General features: G+C 38.6%; 1 protein-coding gene across 3 annotated transcripts in view; it reads left to right on the forward strand.

The window, feature by feature from the left end:
• The window catches only part of pag1 (phosphoprotein membrane anchor with glycosphingolipid microdomains 1), a 46,637-nt gene that overhangs the window by 12,646 nt on the left and 8,913 nt on the right, over positions 1-25,078 (forward strand). For 2 of the 3 annotated variants that reach the window (XM_026929699.3, XM_026929700.3), the window contains exons 2-6: positions 17,440-17,467; positions 19,368-19,558; positions 20,389-20,440; positions 23,129-23,231; positions 24,226-24,758. In XM_026929699.3, the coding sequence (XP_026785500.3) occupies positions 19,416-19,558; positions 20,389-20,440; positions 23,129-23,231; positions 24,226-24,758 (831 nt within the window). In that variant the 5' untranslated portion in view covers positions 17,440-17,467; positions 19,368-19,415. The remainder of the gene's footprint in view (positions 1-17,439; positions 17,468-19,367; positions 19,559-20,388; positions 20,441-23,128; positions 23,232-24,225; positions 24,759-25,078) is intronic. The other variant, XM_026929702.3, reaches the window with a different exon arrangement.

Genomic DNA, 25,078 nt, shown 5'->3' on the forward strand with positions numbered 1-25,078 from the left:
TTAGAACCCCGTTGGCATGATTTCTGTGGCAGCTCAAATAGCAACATAGTTATAATCTTGTTCAATATATCAACAGGAGAGGGCAACACTGCAATCTACATTTGACAGCTATGTTCCATCCCAGTTGTTGCAGCCGCTCGAGCATCAGTGAGCAGAAATAATTGACACAGAAGCTCTCGGAGTGTGCAATTTGGGCTAAGATCCCAGTGAGACCCTCATGGCAGAGTGACTACCAAACATGTATACTGTCATAACAGATGCCCAGTGATCATTACAAAAATCACCATATGGGTGGAAGATTATGGGCTCTGACAGGAGCAGAGCTTTGGAACATATGCAGCTGTTTGGAGTGGGCCAGTTGAAAGTTCATTTAAATAACTGGTTTATTTTTGAGAGAAATACTGAGACATTTATTAAATTATCTTATTATTATGAACTGTTCATGTTGGCTTGTGGTAACTGTCTAGGCTGTCTGTATTGGCGATTGCATCCTGTGGTGGTACATTCATCACAGAGCTACTCGGTGATGGATGGACATATTTGAGCCAACTGGATTCTGGGCCTCAAAAAGCCACCTAGTTTGAGTATAGTTATAGGCCAGAGCATGCATAGCTGTCTGCACATGGTTTCTGGCCAAGGAAAAGGAATTGAAACATAGTTTATCCAAATACATTTTCAAAAACAGATGAAATGTATGGTTAGAATAGTTCCCTTTTGAGAATTTACCAGGAATTGTTCTTGAATTTTTGACTAGATTTTGTGGATTTGGAAGAATTTTGTGATGATAAACTGAGTAACATGTATTATCTCTATGTATTCTATTTAAACAGAAATATATCTATTATCTCTATGTATTCTATTTAAACAGAAATATATCTATTTGTGGTTCATGTTTATGGAGATTAAGGATTAGTGTCAGGCCATGTGTTGGGCAATGTTGTTTGAAGCTGTGATCTTAAAGCCGGCGGGGATTTTCTGGAATGAGTTGGGGCACTGCTGGTATCTGTCTTTCACAGAAGGTTTGCTTGTCGCAGGAACTAAATGGTGCCAGTGATTGGCTACAGATCCAGATTATGCAGCTGTGGTCTGGCCATTCCTATAGAGATACAATGTCAGATTGAATTTCGCTGTATAATATTCTAGTTTTTAAGATCCCGTGTTCTACTTTTAGTCAGGTAATGTAAGTGTATTGAAATTCTTCAATATACTTACATTTTTGGCTAAATGACCATTGTGTTGTGTGATGTAGAAAAATCTGAATAGGTCTATGAATGTCATTTATGGCATTCTGGATTTTCACATATTTTCTAAATTGTCCATTAGTTTGGTAATAAAATATACACATTATGTATTACATTTACAAGTAAGTAGTTGACTATTATACAGATATTTATCAGAGTCACTCTTCATTTGTGGCTGACTCCCATGTTTTGTTTTGTCATACCTATCGAAGAGAGAACTTTTCTTGAGTTAGTAATATATTTTTGCACATTATGCTAGTAACAGTGGTGCTGAAGGGCGTGTTGACAACCACAGGTTTTGTGCTTGACTGTGTGAACAACTGTCCATAATGTGTGACCACACTGATGTAGACATCAGTGTAATGAGAATGATGAATCTTGCACTGGTGTTCTATTGAGTTACTGTATTTGCACACTTCCTTTGGCATGTTTTCATTGCTTAGCAATAACCCCTATGGTTAGGTCAGGGGATTTCTTACTGTTTATTACTTGTCTGAATGATTAAGTGTATTCAGGACTGTAGTCCTTCCCTAGAGTATGAAGGTTGGACTCTTATCATTTTTTTTGTTTTACTTGCACTGTAAGTATTGTGATTCTGCAGAACTCATCTGAAGCAGTGGAGACTTCTGTGCCCGGAATCAGAAGTTCAAGTTGTGAGTTCAAGTTCCATGATTTCCAGAGAGCCACTGATGGATGTTTGAGGAAAACCCTCAACTGCTCAGCTGAATGCTTGGGTTGTATTTTTCACTTGTAAGAAGCTTTGGCTCCAATGTCCACCACAAATGTATGTTGGCTGATGCCTGTGTCGGGTTTGTGGACAAGAGTTTACCAAAATAAGTGAAATTTCTAGACATAACAACCCAGTGTTATGACTCATCTCTGATTAATGCTGAGTTGTTTGTTTGGTTCAATACGTATGCACTGAGAGATGGTGAAAAGCAGATGGTGTTCACGCATCAGTTATTAAAGTGCTCTCAGTTTAGCTGAGTCCCCTAGAATGACTCCAGACATTTAAGAGAACATGCATATAACCTTGCAGAACATAGTTGTTATGCAGTATACTGATTTTATGAACAGCTGAATTTTAAATAGCAAAAAAAAGTGGTGTCTGCTGTCCCCCACACTGGCCGTTCCCTCTGAGGAGAGAAAGCAGCGAGAGATTTACATTGGCAGCTATCTGCAATATTAATGCTGTTTGTTCATGTCTATAGAATATCTCTTCAAGGCTTTGACATTCTTGGCCAAGTCCCATGTATGCAATCACATATTATTATACACTCACCCCTTTTTCCACTGACAATGTGTTCAGGTTCTTTGGCACATTTGCATAGTTTTGCCATGACCCCACGGTTAGGTCGGGATGGTTATTTTCGTGGTGTGTTTTGTGATTAGGTGTACTCAGGACTATAGTTCTTCTTCGGAGTATCAAGGATGGACTGTTTTATCATTTTTCTGACCTGGATTGAAAGTAGTGAGTGTTAAGATGAGTGATTCTGCAGAACTCATCTGATGCAGTGAAGGCTTTGTGGTTAAGATTCTGTGTGAGGGTTATGACTTGTCTTTGCTTAATGCTGAATGTGTTTGTCCGTTGCAGAAGTGAGGAGTGTCTGGTGCAGAAGTGAGGCGTGTCTGGTTGAACTGAATGCTGCCAGCTGTGGCACTTTCATGTCTGTCTTTTTCTGCTGCCCCTTGTTTCCACGGAAACTTGGAAAATCTTGCTCAGCAGGAGGCTAGCTTCCTCTCTCTTTCTTGCTCTCTCTCTCTCTCTCACGCTCTCACTCGTCTTAAAGGAACCATCATCAAAGCGATACTTGTTGCAGGAGAAGTTTTTTACTGCCTACTCCAGCAGATGCACTTCACCTGGTTGGGATTAAATAGCTTTCCAATTAGCTTTGTGCACAACATTGAACTTGTACAAGTATAATGAAAATAAAAAAGGATCATATAGAGCACACCACAGCATCAGATTCATGAATGTGGTTTTCATACTGAATATTCAAAGCAGTATTATAAGTCCTTAGAAGCAATTAAATGTGCAGCATTTTAAGCGCTTATGCCGATTGTATAGGTGAACTAGTACATCATTCTGGCTCTATGGGAGCTTTGTTACATGCATCAGTTAAACAGTAGGAACAGAAACTGCAACTGTACAGTAATATGAGAAAAAAGGAGAAATTTGTAGTTCTCTCTTTAACAACAGCTGCTTCTGTTTGCCCTAAAGGCTTTCTGGTAAAAACCTTGAATGACTGCCATGGTGTTATCTCTTGGTTTTTAATTTATTTGCATTATTAATTATGCACTTGGGTTTGAAATGGCTTGTTTTGTTTCTGAACATTTGTTATATTACTTCCAGGGTTCCCGAACTCATTATTTTTTTATGCACTTAGGTTTGAAATTGTCTTTGTCCTCAACAAGACCACTGGAGCAGTTGTACAAACTAGTTTTGGATTCTAGGTTATGAATCCTTGCAGATTTTCTACACGCTTTGTATCACAGCATTTGTCAGTGTCACCCCAATCCTGTTGTCAGTTCCTAAAGACAGAAAAGTAATAATTTTGTACTACTAATGAAGGTATACAGGTATACATCCATCAATGAAAAGATCACCACTCACCAGATATTATACTGGGAGTCCTAAAACTCTCCATACATAGGGTAAATTAACATTTGTTAGCAAAATGTCTTCCAAAATTTTTAGTACTTTGTTTATTTCTTTTCAGATAGCCTTTAAGAATGCCTTTTTCCATACGTTCTTCTTTTGTCAGTCATTCTCATGGCTGAATCTGGACACTGTTGCAAGGTTGCGATGGACTTTAACAGGAAACATTGCAAAGACATCACACACGACACTGTTGCCAAACTGGGAGCCAAAGTTGGGAGAGACGACTTCATGTATGTTTACAGAGAAATGGCAATCAGGTAGAAGATGTTTTGTAAATGAAGTTACATTTTGCTAAAAAGTATTAATTTCCCATATGCATGGAGACTTTTGGGACACCCTGTAGTGTGCACCAGTACAATTGTATACCACTGTCATGCAGACGCATTACAGATAGTTTGTTACACAATATACTAGAATATTTATAAGATATACCGCTGTTGCGCTTCAAGTACAGTGACGCTGATACTGATCATTGGATGAGAGTTCCATGAAAATGTGAGAATTGTGGCAGACTGAACAGTCGATTCGAACTCTTCTGTCTACATAGGTAATGTAACTATCATATGAAATTTCATTTTGGCACATGCCTGTGTTGATGATCTACTGATTAGTTAAATCAGATTTAATGACCTTAATCAGAGATTGTAATCTCAAAATCAGCTGAGCCATTTTCCTTTCTTGGAGCATCTTTCTTCAGATCATCTGCCATCTCACAGATTTGGCGATCCCATAGGGCTGCCATGTGACAGGATCCACATTCCCACAATACTGCTGGGACTGCTACACAACGTTCCAGCTCCTATTCCTGTCCTGCTCTCAGGAGAAGTCTGTTTAAGGCTGGAAGACTGCCCAGGCGCAGACCGGGACTTCCTGTGATCGTCCCTCTGTCAAGTTTATTTAAATTCTTGTTGAAGCCTATGAGTTTGAAGTGAACCCTGTGAGAGCTGCTGAAGGCAACCCAACTGCTAGAATGCGGTTTTGAGAGGATGATACTGTATAATCAAGTGACCTCATGACTGCTCTGTGGACAGGAAACACTCTGTGAGGAACATCTATCATGCTGTTTGTCTTTATGAGTCCAACTCCCCAGTGAATTCTAATGGGCAAATATACAAAGCAGAGCAGCTGAGCTTTCTATGTATGGAATCGAATCAATACAGCTGTTGAAAGGTCTGTTGGCCTGACCATACTGTTTAAATGTATACATGTGTGTTTAGACAAGATTTTACTGGTGGTGCTTTTCCACCAGGTTTTAGTTGATATATTTTTGTTCTGCAGTTGTTCTGGGATAACTAAGGAAACTTTTTTAATGAAAATGATTTTGTATATTTTTCTATGAGTGCCCTTACATGCACACTATCTGATCATTATCTGATTTGCACGCTGATGGAATTGTAAACAACATACTATGAATAACCTTCTTATCTCAATAATCAGCACACGTATATACCATAGTTGTTTTCAGAATTGTTAATACATTAATAATTTTGTTCTACATTTACGAGTGGGTGCAAACCGGAAAGAGAAACAAAACTTTTGTAGAGATAAAACAAGGAAGGTTAGCACTGAATAAAAATTCTTAAATGAATATTAATCCATATAGATGCTTGTGAGTGCAGACCATGCCTTCAAGTGAGTGATTGTGGAATTGGGGGAAGATAGAGGGGAAGAACAACTTGGCCTGGAATTTTGAGCAGCTTCTTTTTTTGTGCTAGACCACTAGCCCCCATGAGGAGCAAAATGGCAAAAGACCTTCTTTAGGAAGTTAATCTCAGCTAGACAGACTCATAGAGTGGAAGACTGAAAGCTGAGACTTGAGCTGATGTGGTAGTGAAGAAATGACATTGTCAATGTGAATTTATAGGAAATTATAGGAAAAGTGTCTGTGCACAGCTTCACATAGGTTTGCATGGATTTCCTCCAGGCTCTCTTGTTTCCTACCACTGTCCAAAGACATGCTGGTAGGGGGAATGGCTATACTAAATTCTCCCTAGGTGTGAATGTGTGTGCATGGTTCCCTGCAATGACGCAAGCGTTCCATCCACTGTGTATTCTCACCTTGCTCCCAGTGTTCCCAGGATAAAGTTGTTACTGAAGATGAATGAATAAATCAATAATTAGGAGGGAGGTACTTCAGGGGTGGTTTTATTCCCAAATTCCAGTTATTTTATAGCTCAATTTTAGAGTTAATTTGTACATTCTCTCTGTAGCAACTTGTAGGAAATCTCCCCCTAGCAGATGCAAATTGATGTGTGTCCTTCCTTTTTACATTCCACCTTTAACAAGGCCTGCCCTTGAAAAAAAAAAGCCTTCATTCTTTATTGAGGCCACAGCCTCAGTGTAGATTAGTTTTCCCATCCCCAGGACAGATGAGTGTGTGATGGCCATTATGGACATATTCTGCAAGAATTATTGATGACCCTGTGGACGGTTTAGGAGATGCATGAAAAATGGCTACCTCTAACAACTCTGGCGGTTTATCATATTTCCTTCTAACGACTATGGAATTTCAGGTTGAGCTCAAATTACAGTCTTGATAGAGTGATCAGGCACTCAGCCAGACATTTATGATGGGGCTATATGTCAGTGTCGAAGTGAAGAGGAACGAATTGTGTGTATGAGCGTGCTGGTGTTTTCCTAGCACTGTGTTAAGTTTAATGTGAGCCTAATGGTTTTTTTTTTTTATTTTGTTTTGTTTTGGCTGAAGAAGTCAAGGTGGTTGATCGAGGAGTAATTGCTGCTAATGGAGGTTTTCTCCAGTGCAAACATACAGACAGGTGGAGCCCCTTTTTCATTCGGAATGAATTTCCTAGTCGTCGCTGCTGTGTAAGCCATGTCTGAATTCAAATTCACGGCTTTGCCTGCAGTCATCCTAGCCGTCACCACTTGCTAATATATTCTGGTGCTCACCCACGGCTGTGTGGCAGGCAGTCTTCTAATTGGTTCATTTCTATTCTGATACCAGATGTCTAGTAACTGAGGAAGTGGGAACGACTCCATTTTATCAGTTTAGAGCAGTTCTATCTGTGCACTAATTCTTTGGGCTGGATGGTATGAAGATGTAATATCGATATTGCAGTATTTTAACATTGACATACTTTTCTGAATATCATTACTGCAACAAATAACTGTCATCAAAATGTAGCACTTTATTTCCTCCCCTCTTTTCCTCTATAAATATTTCATATTTTTGTAAAATGATGTCATCTAGTTTTTGTAGATTTTTTTTGTCATAAAACTGTTTTGTTGGTACTTTGCTGGTTAGCAAAACCTCAGCAAATTTTTATCATTATAAATATTGTACATCAGTCAGATGTATATAAATATGCCATCAAATGGAATTGTTAATCCACAAGAGCCACCATATCATTTAGTGAACCCTTTGTTATGATAAAGCTACTGCCTCCATATTTTACTAAGGATTGTAAATGTGGTTATTTGCAAATGCATATTTAATGGAATATAGGAGAGAAAGATATCAAAACAGATACACTGTGGTTTTCCTTCCCAGAGGAGGCTCTGTGATAAATGGGTTTACTGGAAAGGTCATGGTAAGCATCAGCTATGCAGGAACACTCCCTCTTAACACACACACACACACACACACACACACACACACACACACCGCATTCACATACCATACACATTCCCTATTCCTCTGACACACCCCAATCCCGTTTTCCCAAACCAAATAAATCAGGCATGGGGGAGAGTTTCTCTCGGTGGCGAGTTGGACTACCCCCATCCTTCCACCCTCTTCATCTGAAATCAGATAAATCAGCCATGGAGGAGGGGGATGGACAGACTGACCTTCCATTCATCTCTGAATTCAAGGAAGACATGATGTTATCCTCTCTTACATCAGAATGCACACACAACTATAAATGAACCATGTCTATTATTTAATCAGTTACCTAACTGCAACACTGTATTTAGGAGAATTAAGCTTAGTAAAGTGTAATAAAGAGTGTTTGCCTCTCTGGGGCTTTTTTTTTTTTTTTTTTTTTTAAATACAAGGCTGGGCTATAGCTTCAATACAAACTGTAGGCCCCAGCAGAGTGTTCAGCTTACTTTAATAAATCACTTCAGTGATAATGGACTGGAGAGTTCTTGTAAAGCGGTGTCACATTCCCATATTGCCTGCGTTTGTACAGTAACACTCCATTCAACTGTAGTTATCCTGACATTAAAAGGAGGTGCTGTGTCATAAAACTAGGATTTATCTGTATAGCTCCTGTAGCATTCTGTAGCACTGTATTGCATCTCTCAGCCTCAGTGCTTTGGCAGAATTCAGGATTTTGCATAGCTTTTTGTGCAGGAGGTGCTAATTGTGGTGCAAGAGGCAGGATTTAGCCATTTTCTTCTTTATGAAAGTAATGACTGAATTTAATGCTTGGAGCTGGTCTGCCAGTTGTGAAAAGGTAAAAGCTAAATGTGTTGTTTTTATGCTGTTTCTCAGAAAAAATTTGATTAACAGCACCAGCAAAAGAGGTTAATACAACATAATGATATTTATAAGTGTGCAGCCAGAAGGAATCTTGGAGTGATCTAAAAACAAATTTAATGTGGATTTCTATTAAAGAAGATTAATGAAGAAAACTGCGATTCCATCTACCACACAAAGCATTGTAACTGCTGCTGTAATCATAAAGACTGCCTTATGCTCATCCCAGGACTCTTATTAACAATATGCTCATACTGAATACCCTATCAACAAACTTATTACTGTTTGTTTTTTTTCCTCTTCTAAACCTCTGGTGAAGTGCATGAGGTCCCTTTTGAGTCAGGTTCCTCTCAGAGTTTCTTCCTCATGTTATCTTTTGACACTGTTGCCTCAGATGTGCTCGTTAGGGATCTAAATTTACATCCATTTCTGTAAAGCTGCTTTGGGACAATGCCTATTGTTAAAAGCATTATGCAAGTAAAATTGAATTGAATTGAACAAAATGGACATCAGAAACAAGTTCCTGCACTACCTAAAAGTCAGACAATGAGGCACTATTTTGAGATTTAACAACATTTTATTCTTAATGATAGATGTGAGGAAAATTCTTCCTATTCTATGATAAAGACTGTAACTCATCCATTGGTGTGGACACCTTGTGTGTGCTCCATGCTAGATAGGTCTGTGTATGTAATGTTAGCAATTTCAGAATGTTACTTGGTCTAGTTCAGTTTGGCAAAACCTGCATATGTGCTTTTTACTCCAGGCTGTGTTCATGATAATGCTGTCACAGACAAAAAACGCAACTCATAAGAGAATTCCTTGGTTGTGAGAGGAAATTCATGGTCTTAGATCACTTAATATGACATGCTCACATGCCACCGATTTGGCAGCTTTGTGACCAAAGATGGACAAACTTGTTCTGGTAGTCTCAGAACCTTTCGACAAAAACGAATGCTGCTACAACGTGCATGTAAAAATCACCGAAAGGGGAAATATTGCATCGTAAGTCTACTGTAGTCTTAATCTTAAAATTGTTCATCTGACTTGCAGTACACTTGGCAGTGAAATAGCAGTCTTACTCAAACTCAAAGATTTTATTGACATCATCTTGTATAATGTGAAAGCAATTAACTTATAAGACAGCTGTTATCACATGTTATCCACTCCAAGTAGCCTTGAGATTTCAAATTCTCTGTATTTTAGGTTTTAAAAATGTACTTCAAGATGTGTGGTTTCAGTATTTAAACCAGAATATCTTGCTCTAGAGGATAATGCAGGCATTAGCCTCTGTCTCTGCACATGTATCAATGGTTAGATTTATTTATTTTTTTTTAAACAGAGTGTCTGTTTAAGGGGGTATCATATTCTCCTCACATTCGTGAGGGTTTCCTCCGGGTTCTCCATTTGGTGATGATGATTACAATTATAATATACTCCCAGGCAGGCCAGAGAGGATGTATCACCCAGCCATACTGTCACAGCTTTGCAGGATGTGCTGTAATTAATCCACACAGTGGCTTTACATCTCTGCAGACTGCACAACCCTCTCACACACACGGCTCACCCTTTATCTGCCCAGCTACACCTCTCATCATGACACAGGCTTGCTCAGCTCGAGTTGATCTCTATCTCGCATTAAAAAGATTCAGAGAGAGGAGATGTGCAGGGATTCTGAGACAGTCCTCCATGCTGTCAGGCTCTTAGTGATATTTAATGAGGGGTGTCACTCTGTTCGTTTAAGATGAAGGAGTTAGTGTAGTACAGGATACTGAAGTGCACCTTCTGTGAAGTGAGTGTAGAGAGATAAAAGGTGATGTGACATGAGGTGCCTCCTCATTATACCTCTATTTTTTTTTTTTTCATCTGCCCCAAGAAGTTGGATTTTTTCAGGTATAGTCATATTAGTAACAGGAATTGGATAATGACAGTCTCCTTCCCATCCACTGCTTCTCTCAGGCATCCGTACACACACACTTACACAAAAATGCACATGCACTATTGTAGTTTCAGATATTAACTTAATGACTCTAAACCTCACCATAATATACTCACATACCCTTAGATACTGATGTTAGCCTTCTAGAAATATCTTCTGTATATTATAGAAAATGTGACATGGCCTTTTTATTATATTTTTAAACTGTGGAACTTTTTTATTACACTATCAGGCTAGGTCTTTTAAAACATTTTAAACAGCCACCATCTGGACTACTAAATTGTTCAGCGATTGGCTTAATCTCGGTTTTAACATCACAAATTATGCTTGTCAATATCCATGGCCGAATGAAGATCATATGATAAAGAGCCATTTGTAATTGTTCAGACAGTATTTAAGGCATCAGAGAGAATCTTTTGCCTGTTAATTATGCAGCCCTTTTTTCCCCTTAACCAAAATAAAAAGCATACTACTAATAAAAAGATACTAGTAGACTTTCAAGGATTAGAGCTGATTTAAATGTGTTCCAGGGTAAAGACATGAAGGAACTGGAGCAGTGGCTGGACCTATGGCAGTGTGTCAGCATTCATCTTTCATGTGTGTGCTCAGCATAATAAATCCACATGGCTGCTTTGCCAAATGCCACAGAATGAGACGCTCATTTTGCAGTGGTCTGCGATTAGCACTTTGCCACTCTCTGGCTCTAGGGGAGACGTCAGTGTCCTGCTTCTGCACTCTGTTTTGAGTGCTGACTCATTTTGTTTTTAATCGCATCCCTTTTTCTGTGAGAGAGAGAGAGAGAGAGAAAACGAGAGATTCAAATGGAGCAGACTGAAGCTTTGCCTCACTGCAAAAACACACTTTTTAATGTAGTGCAGCAGCCAATTTGAGCACCTGGAGAGCACAAAAAGATGGAAAAAAAGAACATTCATAAATGCCTATTATATTATTAAACATCATTTAAAGAATGTTAAATTATTTGTTTAATCAGTCACCACTTTTGTGTTATGCAGTCCTATTTTTGGCGATTTGCGGTGAAAAGCCTCTAGTAGAACATTAACCCATGTTAGACTTCCTCCTTGAAACTTTTCCTGGTTCAAAACCACCAATTCACATTTTAATAGATTGCTCTAAACAAAGCGAACTTATGTGTGGTCTGTGTTTGGTGTTCAGTCTGAGGGAGGTCATGTGTGACAGGAAATGTTTATGTCTCTAGAGGACTGTGTAAAAAGAGAATGTCCCTCCGGAGTGTAATCACAAAACTGTGCTTCCCATACCAGCCTACTCCATTATAGCTATTCCCAGAGTTCCACAGAACTGAATTCAATATATCTCAGATTCACTCCACATGGTTACTGGTGCACAACACTGTTCTGTTGTCCTGTGTGTTCATTGTTCTGTGTATTTATTGTCTTGTGTATTTGTTATTAGCATTAGTTGTTTCAGGGAAATACCATATAATGTGATTGTGCTAAATATGGCAGAGCTAAAGCCAGTTTCCATAATTCCCTAACTTTCAGATACACAAGCCCCATCTCTCGCATGCCACCAGAGATCTCTAGATAATTCACCTGTATGATGAGAACTGTTGCCATGGAAACATGGAGGTACTTCTTTATCATGGGGATTTTATTGGATGTGTCCTCTGCAGCACTTCTGCAATGCAGCTGCTGATTAGGGCTTTGGCTGCTAGAGGGTCCTCTTAACTTCCAGACCACACAGACGGCCATCACAGTAAAATCAGAGACAGATAATTAGCCGCCCTGATGAGACTGCACACAGGGCTCGAGAGGACGTGCCCCTGTCCATGTATGAGGCACAGGACGTAGGTGTGATGTTGATTCACTGCCTTTGGTCTTTGACCAGCGCACAACAGCTGTCTTGACCTTGATAAGGATCTGAGAAGGCATGTGCTGATAACTGACTATATATAGTGATAAGCACCCACTAACATCATAGCTATCATTTTCTTCACTGTTTCTTCCTAAGACATTAGGAGGTACATAAACAATCATTTTTAGAGTAGTTCATTCATAAAGTAAATTGACTCAATTTTCTCAAAAATGTTTGCCTGCAGAACACTATAGATAATATCTTTAAATGAGTTTAATCTTCAAGTAGGAAGACAGAGATTCATAGACTATACATGCATTTTCACAGATTTTAACAAGATAGCTAACATGCGCTAACCTGACAAGAATTCTAACAGGATTTTTAGTCAGATTCATAAATGTCTATAATCTTAACTGCAAAAAGATAGCCAAGTGGCTAATATGAGCTAACTGGACAGGATTTCTGAGAGGATTAGTCAAATTCATAAATTCTTCTAATCTTCACCACTACTGCTAACCAACTAGCTAATCTGAGCTAACCTGACAGGATTTCTCAGTTGATTTTTAAGTGACATTCCTGAGTTTATTGACGTGTTTACAACTTTGACTGCTACTGTTAGCTAGTATACAGAATATTTCAGAAATCCTCTTTGAGTTTTAAAAAACCTCATACACCTACTCAGAAATGTTTGACATGATATTATCAGCTAAAGTATTTCTAAAATACAGTTCTGCTTTCAGACTTTGGGCTACATCTGATGCTGGTGTGGATGCCAAACTATGTGCTGAGGAAGAATTCTGACTTTAAAATGGCTGCTGAGTTTCTTTTTTTTTTTTTTTTTTTTTGCTCTGCAGTGTTATTTCTGTAGACAGGTGTGTCTTATAGTGTCAGAAACCACATAAGCAGGTCTGTTAGAGATTCTGAGTGATTTATTTAGCCATTCTGAATTCATGACTACATGCTTTAAAGAAGCAAACCTTAGTTATAAATCCTTCCTTGGCTGATCAGCTATATCTGATCTCACAGGTAGTAACATCTTTTGTATCTTATGTGCCACTGAACTGGATGTACTCCAGTTACAGTCAGTCATTCTCTGTGAATTCAAAGGTGGTAATGTTGTTCTTTAAGCCTTTTCTGTCTGTCAGTTTCCAAGCACATGTCAAACCAAGCACATGTCATGTGCGAAGGCTTACAAGAGATCTATTACTTTTCCAGAGACAAACATCTGCTGCAAACCTGAAAGGCCTCGTGATAGAGTGGGTCAGAAAGAACTCTGGCTTTTACTTATTTTGACTTTCTGGTCTTCCTGAGATCGGATATTGCTGATATTTTACAGCTAGTGAATCTTGGTTTTAAAAAAATAAAGGTTTGACATCTAAGGATAATTTTAAGCATAGTGTCAGTGTTTTTACAGTCAAGTGCAAAATTTTGCACACCCCAGGATAAAATAAGCAAGATAAACATTTGTACAAACGTTGTAAATATTTTCTAGTAAACTGTATGCCCTCCCTTTTCATCTGTAAGTTCCTCCAGCTTCTCTCATATCACCAGATCAGCTGTTGGTTCCTCTTAGTTGTGATAATTTCTGATATACTATATGGCCAAAAGTTTGTGGACATCAGACAATAACACTTATATGTGCTTTTTGAACATTCCTTTCCAGATTTAGTCCCCCCTTTGCTGTTATAATAACCTCCACTCTTCAGGGAAGGCTTTCCACTAGATTTTGGAGCATGGCGGTGGGGATTTGTGCTCATTCAGTCACAAGAGCATTAGTGAGGTTGGGCACTGACGTTAGTTGAGGAGGCCTGGGGCGCAGTTGGTGTTCCAATTCAGTTCAGTGGGTTTGAGGTAAGAGCTCTGTGCAGGACACTCAAGTTCCTCCACTCCAACCTTGTCAAACCATGTCTTCATGGACCTTGATTTGTGCACAGGGGCATTGTCATGCTAGGACATGTTTGGGCCTCTTAGTTACAAAGAAGAGAAGTGGTAATGCTACAGCATACAAACACATCCTATACAATTGTGTGCTTTCAACTTTGTGGCTTTCAACCCACATGGTACATTGTGCAATATCTGTTACATCACTGATACATGTCAAACACTAGCTTCTTTAGATCAGGTCTAGAGACTAAGAGGGTCATGGCAAAACCATTTTCAAAACTATTTTTTCCATTTTTTGCAATTTTATTTGGAATGTCACAGGATACACTCATGTTTCATTTTAAAATACTTGAAATTTAATTTTTTTGTAGATAAATTGTAAAATGATGGTGCATTCTAACATGAAGAATGCAAACCTTTGCACTCAACCTTAGGTGAATCCTTAATATCTATAATATCTTACAGCACTGTACAGTTTTAGAGTTATTGCTTTTTTTCCATCATGGTAGTGCTATTATTAGAACACAGATTAACCTTTCCCTAGTCTCCGTCAGCACAAAATCTTTTAATAACACAGCTGCCCAAAAACTTCCTTACTGAGTTACCCCCTCCCCAAATCCAGTTATTTATTTAAGACATGCCTTTGGTTTGTGCCTGAAAACATTCCAGTGGATGCTTTGTCAGAGTGTTCTCACTAAATTAAAGTCCCTCTATGGCGCTGTTCCTCTGCGGAGGGCTTGAATCACATACCACAGGCATTCATAAGCAGGCTAGATTTTCACACTTTTTATTCTGGGCTGAGTCGAGCCATTTAGAATACACTTTGATGAAATGCAGACACAAAATATGAAGCATATCTGTGAAGCTTTCCAATCGTTAAAGATGCTGAATGTGTAGTAGTAGTTTTATTCCCAGCGGTGAGACTAGTTGGCCTTATGTCAAATGCATACAGTGTGCTAACACTAAGCGTGGTATCATACCATTTCTGATGTCAAGAATTCAAGGACATTTATGGGGAGCTTAATGAGGCTCATGACATCACAGGTGTGAAATCCATAGAGAAACTGAAATGCAGATGGTTTTCCCCTTAATGGAGTGTTATACTTGACTTGCAACTACTACTACTACTACACATACACACAAACAAAGGAAATGTAATGGTAGAACTGGGATATTGTAATAAATTATATTACAGTACAGTTAACTTGTAGTATCACCTGATTATCTTTCATCCTTACTAAATATCGTGATACGTTTTTGCAATACACCACCATGGGAAAGAAATGCCCACATACACACACAGCTCAGAAGTCAAGACTGGCAGTGTGTGAAGGTGGTGTTACAGAGAGATGCCATTCTAGCATATGATCTGTATAGTTAGAGCACAGGAGAGTGAGCAAGCAGGGCCACAGCTTCAACATTCCAGTCTGGAAGTGATGCCTGTCCAAATACATTCCTCCTTAAATTGCTTTTCCATCCTCATATTTTCAATGGCATGAAACTCAGTTATAGTATTTCTAAGGAAAAGAAATCTTTCCTCTGTTAAGTCTTGGGTTGTATGTTTTGGACTGAATGCATGTGTGGTTCCTTCCTCCACCACACAGCACACTCATTAGCGCAAATGATTGAACAAAGCTTGATTAGTGTGTCGCAGTTCATTAATGTGAATGGCAGTTCAGTAAGAATACCAGTGGACATTCTTTGTCTGATATTTCTCTTTCAGAAACACATTAGCACACAGTGTTAGCGCTCATTCATGCCCTGATAATGCTCAGTTAGTCTTTATGTAGCAGTTTGGCTGAATTTAGCAGCACAGATTCACAAAATGGAAATTTCCAGACATAAAACACTTAGATGAAAAGGAACTTCCTAATAAAACAGAAATACTGATGGTTGGGTAGTAAGTCTGCTCAAAATACAATTGTCAGTTTCACTCTAGAGCCTGAGATCGTTTTTGTGAGACCAAAAGTTAAAGAACTTGGTTCTTGATGTGGGCCTACCATTTGATAAACAGTGAAAATGCTAACTCATCATATGCTAACCCACCATGATGCTGAGAAACTAACACAAGCATTCATACCTTCTAGATGTGATTGTAATATGTTTCTGACTGGTTGCACTGCTCCCTCTTTAAGTAAAGCTTCAGGTAGTTCAGAATGCAGAAGACTGTGTACTTACAAGAAATTAGTTAGTGCACATTACCCCCAAGCCTATATATCAGTTACATCAGCTACATATTAAGTTCCACATAGACTATAAGATTGTACCTAATAAATTTATTCCTGCAGTATATCTTGCTGATCTCCTGAAGCAGTATAGTCGAGCTAAGGCAGGCCTACTGTTCAGCTGAGGATCGTTCATAGCATAGCTGGTTGAAGATATTTTTCTTATTTTTTGCCCTTAACTCTAAAAGAGAATGTTAGAAATGCAAGCTGTTTTACCAGATGTACTTGTTTACCCTGGCTTATTTGTAGTTATTGTTTTAATAGTTGTTTTAATAGTCTATGAGGCTCATATTTTTGAGTATTATTTATTATTTATATTGTAATCTTCTAATCCTAAAAATCTTCTAATCTTTCCAGTAAGTAAAAAGTTCTATACAAATAACTATTATTTATATTTCTACACGTATACCAACAGAAATCTCGCCTGGAAGAAAATTCCACCATTTTCCTTGCAAACTATTATCATATATTTGAGATGGATTTTGCTGAGAGTGTGTGTCTGTAGGCTTGTCATAAATATTATATAACGATCTAATCGTGATTATTTGAGCTGATTCCACAATTGTGTGTCTGTATAAATAAATGTACTTAAGTCAAAGAGAATCAGAGGTTCAGTCTTTACATGTTCGTTGATTATGTTATGAAATTGCTGCACCATCAGAGTTCATTATTCTTGGTTGAAGGCTTTGCTCTACTTATAATGTTCTGTTGTGTATTCATTCACGGAAGTACAGGAACACACCCTAAATGAGATGCTAGTCCATCACAGAGTCCCTCACACACTCACACACTCATTCACACCTAGGGGCAATGTAGAGTAGCCAATCTACCTACCAGCATGTATAACAGGACACTTTTCAGCATCAAGCCCTGCATCTGTGAAGCACCTGTGCCACCATGCCACCTATTTTATTATGATAAATAGCCAATATCTCTAAAACTTGTAGACTACAAAAAATATAGGCAGTTTTTGTCTATAATATATCATTCCCATAAATTTTTGATAAATTTTCATACCACACCTCAAAATGTTTGCGTGCACAGAGACTACAGTCTATCATGAACTATATGATGGCGAATGATGTCATGGTGTGTATCATATCAGAGCATCCATCAGTGTGCCTCTCCCAGGGCAGACATATGACTCGCTTTCTGTTTCTGTGTGCTCTCAGCCTCTAATCTATCCCTCTTTCTTATCTGTTCTATTGCAGGCAGGGACAGCCCGTGCCAAGTGCCCAGGTAGGATGGCATTTATTTCCCCAAAGCAATTTCAGGAAACTGCATATAATTCATACTGTTGTAGATGTATTGCCATATTTTAATGCCATTTCTTCACTGTAAACGGAGACATTTTAGGGCAGATTTGTTTTGAAACTGACTTGCTGTTTATCTGGAATCACACACTTGGGTAATTTGCATAAACATGACAGTTGGTAGGGTGTCATAATGCTTGGTTCATATTCTAAGAACTTGTAACGGGACACAACAGGACACACCTAATCCTCTAATCTCACCGCACTGTTTATTTGCTTCAGTCCTTCAGTTAGTTTTACAATTGGCTTTTTTTTTCTACAGCACACGCACTTTCTATTTAAGAACAGAGCAGCAAAATATATCCAAATAAGGCTGCCGACTGTGAGGTGCCAGGACTTTGTCAGTCCAACGCTCTCTATTCTGAGACCGAGACTGAGTGAGTGAGAATGAGTGAAGAGGAAAGACTCTCCCCTCTGAGAGACTCCTCAGACACAAAGAGTCGGGCTCTATGCCACTCTCCGGGATGCCAGCCATCTGATTGTTATCTACGCATTCAAGTTGTGGAGGTGGGGTGCACTCCGCTTCCCTTCCTGCCTAAAAATAACTCCACACAGGGGCTTTGCTGAATCCAGCCTAAGCCTCTGGATGACTGTCAGATCAATGCGGGTCTTACTTACTGAAACACTCAGCAGTAGTTTGTTTACACAGATTGTCAGACTGCAGTCCATGCCTGAGGAATCTGTATGGGGCTGCATATTCGGGTTTGTGCACCCCCTTCTGGAGGAAATTGACACTTCTATACACAATATTGCATCAAGATGTTCATGTTGGCTGACAGTGTCTGTCAAATCTATAGTTTCCCTTATTTATTTATTTATTTATTTTAATATTTTTAGAATTTTTACTGAAAATGATACAGTTTGTTTTATATTGTCCATTAGTCATTTGAGTGCAACTGTTTGCATACCTCTGAAAGTAAAGTAAAAAGATTCGTTTGCAGATTTCTTTAAGCATCAAAAAATAATAACTTGTCTGTACACCCTTTGCTTTAATAACTGCCTCCAGCAGCTAATTTTAAGTAACTTTAAGTATTAAACAGTTGTCTTGTTGCAGGACACAGACAGTTCATTCTTACCTCCTTGACATTCCATTCCCCCCTCCCTTTTTATATTTGTAAAATAGTGGTAAATTATCCTGTTTTTACCCAGAAACCATGGGGGTGCAAACTTTTGCACTTAACCATAAGCCTATATTTCTACAAATGTATAAATCCATGAATCAATATAAAACAGCTTCTGCTACACGTTCACATGGTGTTAATATTTTACATGGTCAATATTAAAAAATTCAACGCTAAATGAATGAATATGCCACAGTAATTCAGTTAAACTTATAAATGTGAACCTCAAAATGTAATTAATTTTAGCCTTTAAGTCAATAAAAGCTAAAATCAAATTTTAACCAATTACCCTTGGCTAAGATCTCCAAAATCAGAGGTGATTAAGTTTAATTGTGGAAGCCAAAATCATGATAATGATTCAAATACAAGCAGCAATTAATGGTTTCAAAGATATTTAATTAAACATGATCTAAAACTAGCACAGAGATGGAAACATGATGTAGATTTTACTTTTACATGTTTGTCTGTTTGTTTTGATGTTAGGCATTAATCTGTTTGTTTTAAACTCCTATCTTACTGGAAGAAGAGTGTGAATGGCGTAGTGTTTCACACAGGAAAAGGTGTTTATTAGTGTTATTGCTTGTGGCTGGTAAATACAGAAGTCCCGCGTTTAGACGGTTGATGTTGACTTGTACTTGACATGTTACTGCTATCTCTCTATCTCTCTCTCTCTCTCTCTCTCTCTCTCTCTCTCTCTGTCCTTAGCTCCTGCAGTGTGTGGCCGATGTAGGCGGCTGCTCGGTGTGATGTGTAATGGCTCCTGCACTGAGTGCTCTATGGGGTTCAGGGGTTGCAGGGGAGATCAGTGGTGAGCTGGCTGTAGTGAGCACGCTCACTGCATTCTGGGCCTTCCTGCTGCTCACTGTGTTGCTGGTACTATGCGCCGGTTGTCAAGGGTGAGTACCTCATCATCATCATCATCATCATCCTCATCACACTCTCTCAGCTTTTCCTGGGATTGGGCTGTTAAATATTGCAAGTACGTTGTAGCATTAATTGACGGCTGGTCGTGATACTAGATGAGAGGCTGTTAGTCCATCTATGTTTTAAAAAAGCAGTTTTGGGGAAAAGTATGATGGAGTAAATAATTCACCTTGTTCACGTATTTCACATACGCCTTCTCAATCACTACTGATGACGTGTCATGAATGTGTCAGTGAAGCTGGCTGAAAAATATCAGCTGAAATGGAGATCAAATCTAGGGGATGTTTTAGTCTAGGGGATGTAATCACCTGACTATCTCTGATTTGCTCTAGCTCCAGCCTTCGTTATACCATTCTGTGTATCTGTTTTATGACCATTTGTGCTTGTTTCCACAAAAATACAAAATAATCATAATAATTTGTTAGCAGCATACAATCTGATGTGGATGCCAAAAACTTTGTCAGTATCTTTTTATCTTTGAGACATTGGGCTTAGCCCTGCTAGCCCATTTATACCGACTGCCCTGGTAGCATTCATATGTACATTATAGTTGTTTTAACATAATTACCAATTTTATAAATGGAACCTTTTTTCTTGCACACTACTTCTGCAGTCAGTCTAATTAATTAACATATTGGCAAACTGGTATACATTTTTGAGTAAAATGTCTATCTTGAGACTTATGGATCCACGTAATTAATTATCGCCCACATGTATAAGCACTTCATAGGTTCAAACATGCAGAGTTACTAAAAAGAAAAAAAAATCAGTAATACATTTTCTCTCCTTTTTTTTTCCCCAGGCAGAAGAAAGCAAGCCGGCTCCCTGGAGACCATGAGAACCTGATGAATGGGGTACGTTAGTGGGATGCTTTTCATGTGAAGGATTTTCTGCATTTCACATCATTCTCTATGCATGACTGAGACTCAAAGCAGAGCCCCACAGCGCCTTTTAATCATTTTTCAGGCTTTTTTTTTTTTAACAGCTCTCACAGAGAGCTGTTTTAGCTGAGTCGGAGTTGCTTTGGAGAGAGCTGATGTGTAGTGTTAGATGATGGTGTATGGTTTATTTTGTAGTTTCGTAGTTTGAGTACGGGGCAGAACATAGCACACTGAAGGGGCTTTGTGGAGCTCATGCTCAGTGGGAGGAAAACATGAAGCACGCAGACTTGCTGCTTTGTCTCACCAGGGGACATGGGGAGCTTTTCTGTGCATATGCCCTTTGCATGGAGGCTGGGAAATTATCATGTGAGACAAAAGGTCAGGAGTTCAGAGTTGTTTAGAAGCAGGGAGCATCTATGAAAATCTCATTTGACTTGTCATGTGATGAATGCACTTGCATATTGAAACTGAAGGGTATACAGAAATGTGCACGTGCACAGCATAGATACACACACACACACAACTGTGGGAAAGTATTAAGCTTCTATTGTTGCTAGTAGCCATGTTTCAATATGGTTGCCAACTTGTCTTCATGGCTCATTGCCTGGATTGCTGTACGTCCAGGCTGGTGCATGTGGATTTTGATTTCCTTGTTTAAAAAATAGAGAAGGCATTTTTACATGCATCATTCAGGAAACAATCGTACCTTTTAATGTCATGTACTCTGATTTTTATTGTGCTGTTTAGCCCATTCCCCATACTTGATTGATTTTACTACTTGATTGATTTTCTCCTTTAATGTAAATATGGTAAATATTTTTATTTTGTTACAGAATCCTGGAAGTCATAGGCCCATGCAAAGAAATGCTGTAAAGAAAGATGCCTTCAAAAATAATGAAATTAAACGTTTGTACAAAAGAATGCTATAAAGAGCATTAACACACACACAGAGGTATATTTATTATGGAGTTCTTATAGTTGACAGTTTGACTGATGACTTCAACTAAATAGGTTAAATAGGTTAAAAAACTTCAATTAGTCAAAAACAAATCCGGCTTATAAATAATGTCAACTTGGACCAAGTGTGTTCTGTCTCTGGAAATAAATAACCAGAATATTACTTTTCATTTTTGTATATATTTGAATAGTCGGATTATGTTCATAAATTAAATTTGGGCTGAGGCTGATTTTAACTACACATTAGTACAGTTGACCTAATGCAAGCAGGCTACTAAACAATCTCAGAGATTGATTTCAGCCACACATTAGTATAGTCTACCTAAGCTAAGCTAATTGGCAAACTTGGACACTGATTTAAATGACACAGTAATATAATTTAGCTAATGTCAGCCAACATGCTAGTTACACAATAAAATAGTTTAGTCAACCTAAGCTTGTTATTTATGCAGTAAGAAGTGAGAGATGCATGAATGACTGTGTCAGAGTAATGTGAATCGAGTGTGTAGGGAAGCAGCAAGTCCTTTGGCAAGAATCTGACATAATCTCTGTGTAATCATACCCTGTCACATGTGCACACAAAACCCCAGGGAACCGGAACTCCTTTAAACTTTGATGAATATCTTGAAGCCAACCTTTACACAATAATATTCGGTTTGTGAGGGAAAACACCAAAGAGATCTTCACTTAAATGGCAGTGCCTGTCATGGGCTGACAGGTTAAATGGGGTCTTTGTCTTTAGATGACAAGCACACTGGCTCCTGAGGGTGTGGGACTTCATCAGACTGATTGTGGTGGAGATCACAAAGCCACCACACGGTGGTGCCAAAAAGCAACTGTCTGCATTCTGATGTGCTAAAACACAAAGACGCCCATCTACTTGTTTTTTTTTTGTTTTTTTTTTAATTATAATTTTTTATTTTTTCCCTCCAGGAGTGGCTGGTATAAATGGGCTGAAAGATGGGATTAAGCCCCATCTTTCAATGATAAAGACATCAATATAAGATTTCATTTTTTGGCATCCACATCAGATTATTTGCTTTTAACAAACCTCTAAAGAGGAATATTTTCAACTCTTGTGGAACCAAGCACACCAGCACCCCCAACTGTTTTAAATAATAATAATAATAATAATAATAATAATAATAATAATAATACAAAGAACAGTATGGAGAAGCATAGACTCGTTTAGCCTATCAGTGACTGATGCGACAGTGATAAGGGGCCTGTGAAATAGAGTCAAGGCTGTAATTAAAGCAAATGAGGTGGAGTTTTTACTCTAACATCATTGTTTTTATCCCCAAAGTGCTTTGGAGGAGAAATTAAAAGTAGATAGAGTAAGCACACATCAATGTGCAAATTACAGAAAAGGAAGATGATAGAATTGCAAGCTTAGCGTTTTTGTGTTGGTTGAAAGAATTACAGCTTTTTTGGGCATTACAGACTTAAACCACTTAAAGGAAGACAGGCAGCTGCATTTTGTGATTTATAATTAAAAAAGTATGTGTGCATAATAGTTTTTGCCCCATATCATATTTATTATGCCATCGATGAGACCTTGTTATATATTGATATATATATATATATAGCTCTCCTTTCTAATATCACTATCGGCTGTCACTGAATCTAAGAATTCCTGACAGTAAAGATGTGTCTTGATTTGTCCTTGCTAATATGAACTGTCTCTGTTCTGTCTCTGTGCAGGTGTCAGAAAAGGAAACAGGTAGCCAAACGGCAGATACAGGCAGCCATGGCACTGACCTGGTGGCCAGTAGCTCCTTCAATGGGCCTCTTACAAGCGGTACAGGTAAAATCCCTCATATGTTCAAGTTTACTGTCATATACATAATATATTAAACCATCTTTATAATAACTGTATTTAATACAGTTTTTAATGTTATTGTGGTTCTAATTTTGACAAACATGATGGGCAAAACTGTTGCCCTCTAAGTGCATGTCTTGTATCCAACACTATACCAATTAAGCATTATATTTAAGTTTTATTTAGGTTTCCAGAAATTGCTTCCATGGATAAAGTTCACTAACTAAGAGAGAGTGCTTGCAGTTTTTACATTTACATTACAATGTTTTGTTTTTTTTTTGAGTGTGCAGACTAAGTGCAAAAATTGTCACTGCAGCCATTTTGCCACCCTTATGTGACAGCCAAATGTTATTAAATCATAAAATGAGAGCCAGTTATGTTCCAATATGCAAATGCAGGCCTTGCAACAGTACTTCAACAGGGAAAGGAGGTGTGGAGGATAAAAGTGTAAGAAAGAGCCTTTTTCTGTTGTAAAGATGTCTGCTAATTAAGGAAACAAACTGTGGCCTTCAAAACAAGATATAAATTATGTTTTTAATTAAATTAGCTAGTTGCCTAGCTAGCTATACTAGTCAGCTTAAAAAGAGCTAACCCTGTAACAGCATAGTTGTAGAAGATAACAAGCAATTTTAAGAAACTGTCATGCACAGTGTGGTGGATTTGATGATGCATGATGTTGCTATAGTGTTTACTGACTGCCAGCATTTGTGACATTAGTATTATAAGGTTTTAGCTCCCATTCATTCTTAACCCAAATACAACCTTATACTAAAGTCATGATTTGTTTCTTTTTCCTTTAAAAATACTGCTAAAGAAACAGGTATGGGGAAAAATTACCTAATGTGTTAATTGGGATTAAAGGTTAGGCAATTATTTGATTTAATACTGGCACATCTCGCCTCTCTTTGTCGTAAGTTAAACATAAGGATGATACTGAATCAGCTGCACTCCTCATTGTCTCTGCTCGTCTCTGTGTTAGTCCTCACAGACACCGTGGACACAAGCCCACACCCTTCAGAAGAAATGTCCATCCAGTCAGAGCATCGCTCTTCTAAATGCCCCCAGGACCGCGAGTTGCCCAGCATTCCCTGCGCCAACAGTCTGCGGGTAGCGGCTGAAGCCTCTGAAGAATGCAGAGTCACTGGGGACGGCACGTACGAGGTGCTGAAGGACGGAGCCTCACATGATGCTGTAGAAGACTCACCCTATGAGACGGTAAAAGAGCTAAAGGAGGCATGCCTCTCTAATGGCACACTGACCCCTGACGAGCCTCCGACTGAGCAGCCCAATGGGCACCTGAGCCCCAGCCCTGGCACGCCTGACCTGTGCCCGCTGGCCGACGGCGCTGAGTATGCCTCCATCGACCTGAAGAAGAAGAGCCGCTACAGCGTAGAAGCCGAGGCCCAGCGCTCAGCTGTAGAGCAACCTGAAGAGGACAATCCGCCACCTATACCTGATAAAGTGCTGGATGAGAATGATAACCAAAACATCACTACCCTGAAGAATGGAGAGGTGAGGAGAACATAAGAGAGTTCTGAATTCTCAGTGTTTTGATGCTTACTTCCAAAAGAGAGACCCACAAAAAAAAGCTGCATTCTTAGTAAATATCTGAAGTAAAAGTATCTGAAAAGGGCAATTTCTATAAAGTCATTTTGTAGTTGATCACAAATGAGTAATCAATTACTTGATATTTAAACAGTCTGTGTCAAATTAGTTACCAGCAAAATTTCCCTCTTAGGATAATTAGTAAAAATGAGGAAGCTGATTAAATGAATTAATATCTTGGTGTATTTGAAAATATTTCTGAATATGAATGAGCTTGTACTTTTACA

This window comes from Pangasianodon hypophthalmus, chromosome 23 (genome assembly GCF_027358585.1).
Source record: "Pangasianodon hypophthalmus isolate fPanHyp1 chromosome 23, fPanHyp1.pri, whole genome shotgun sequence".
Classification (NCBI taxonomy): Eukaryota; Metazoa; Chordata; class Actinopteri; order Siluriformes; family Pangasiidae; genus Pangasianodon; species Pangasianodon hypophthalmus.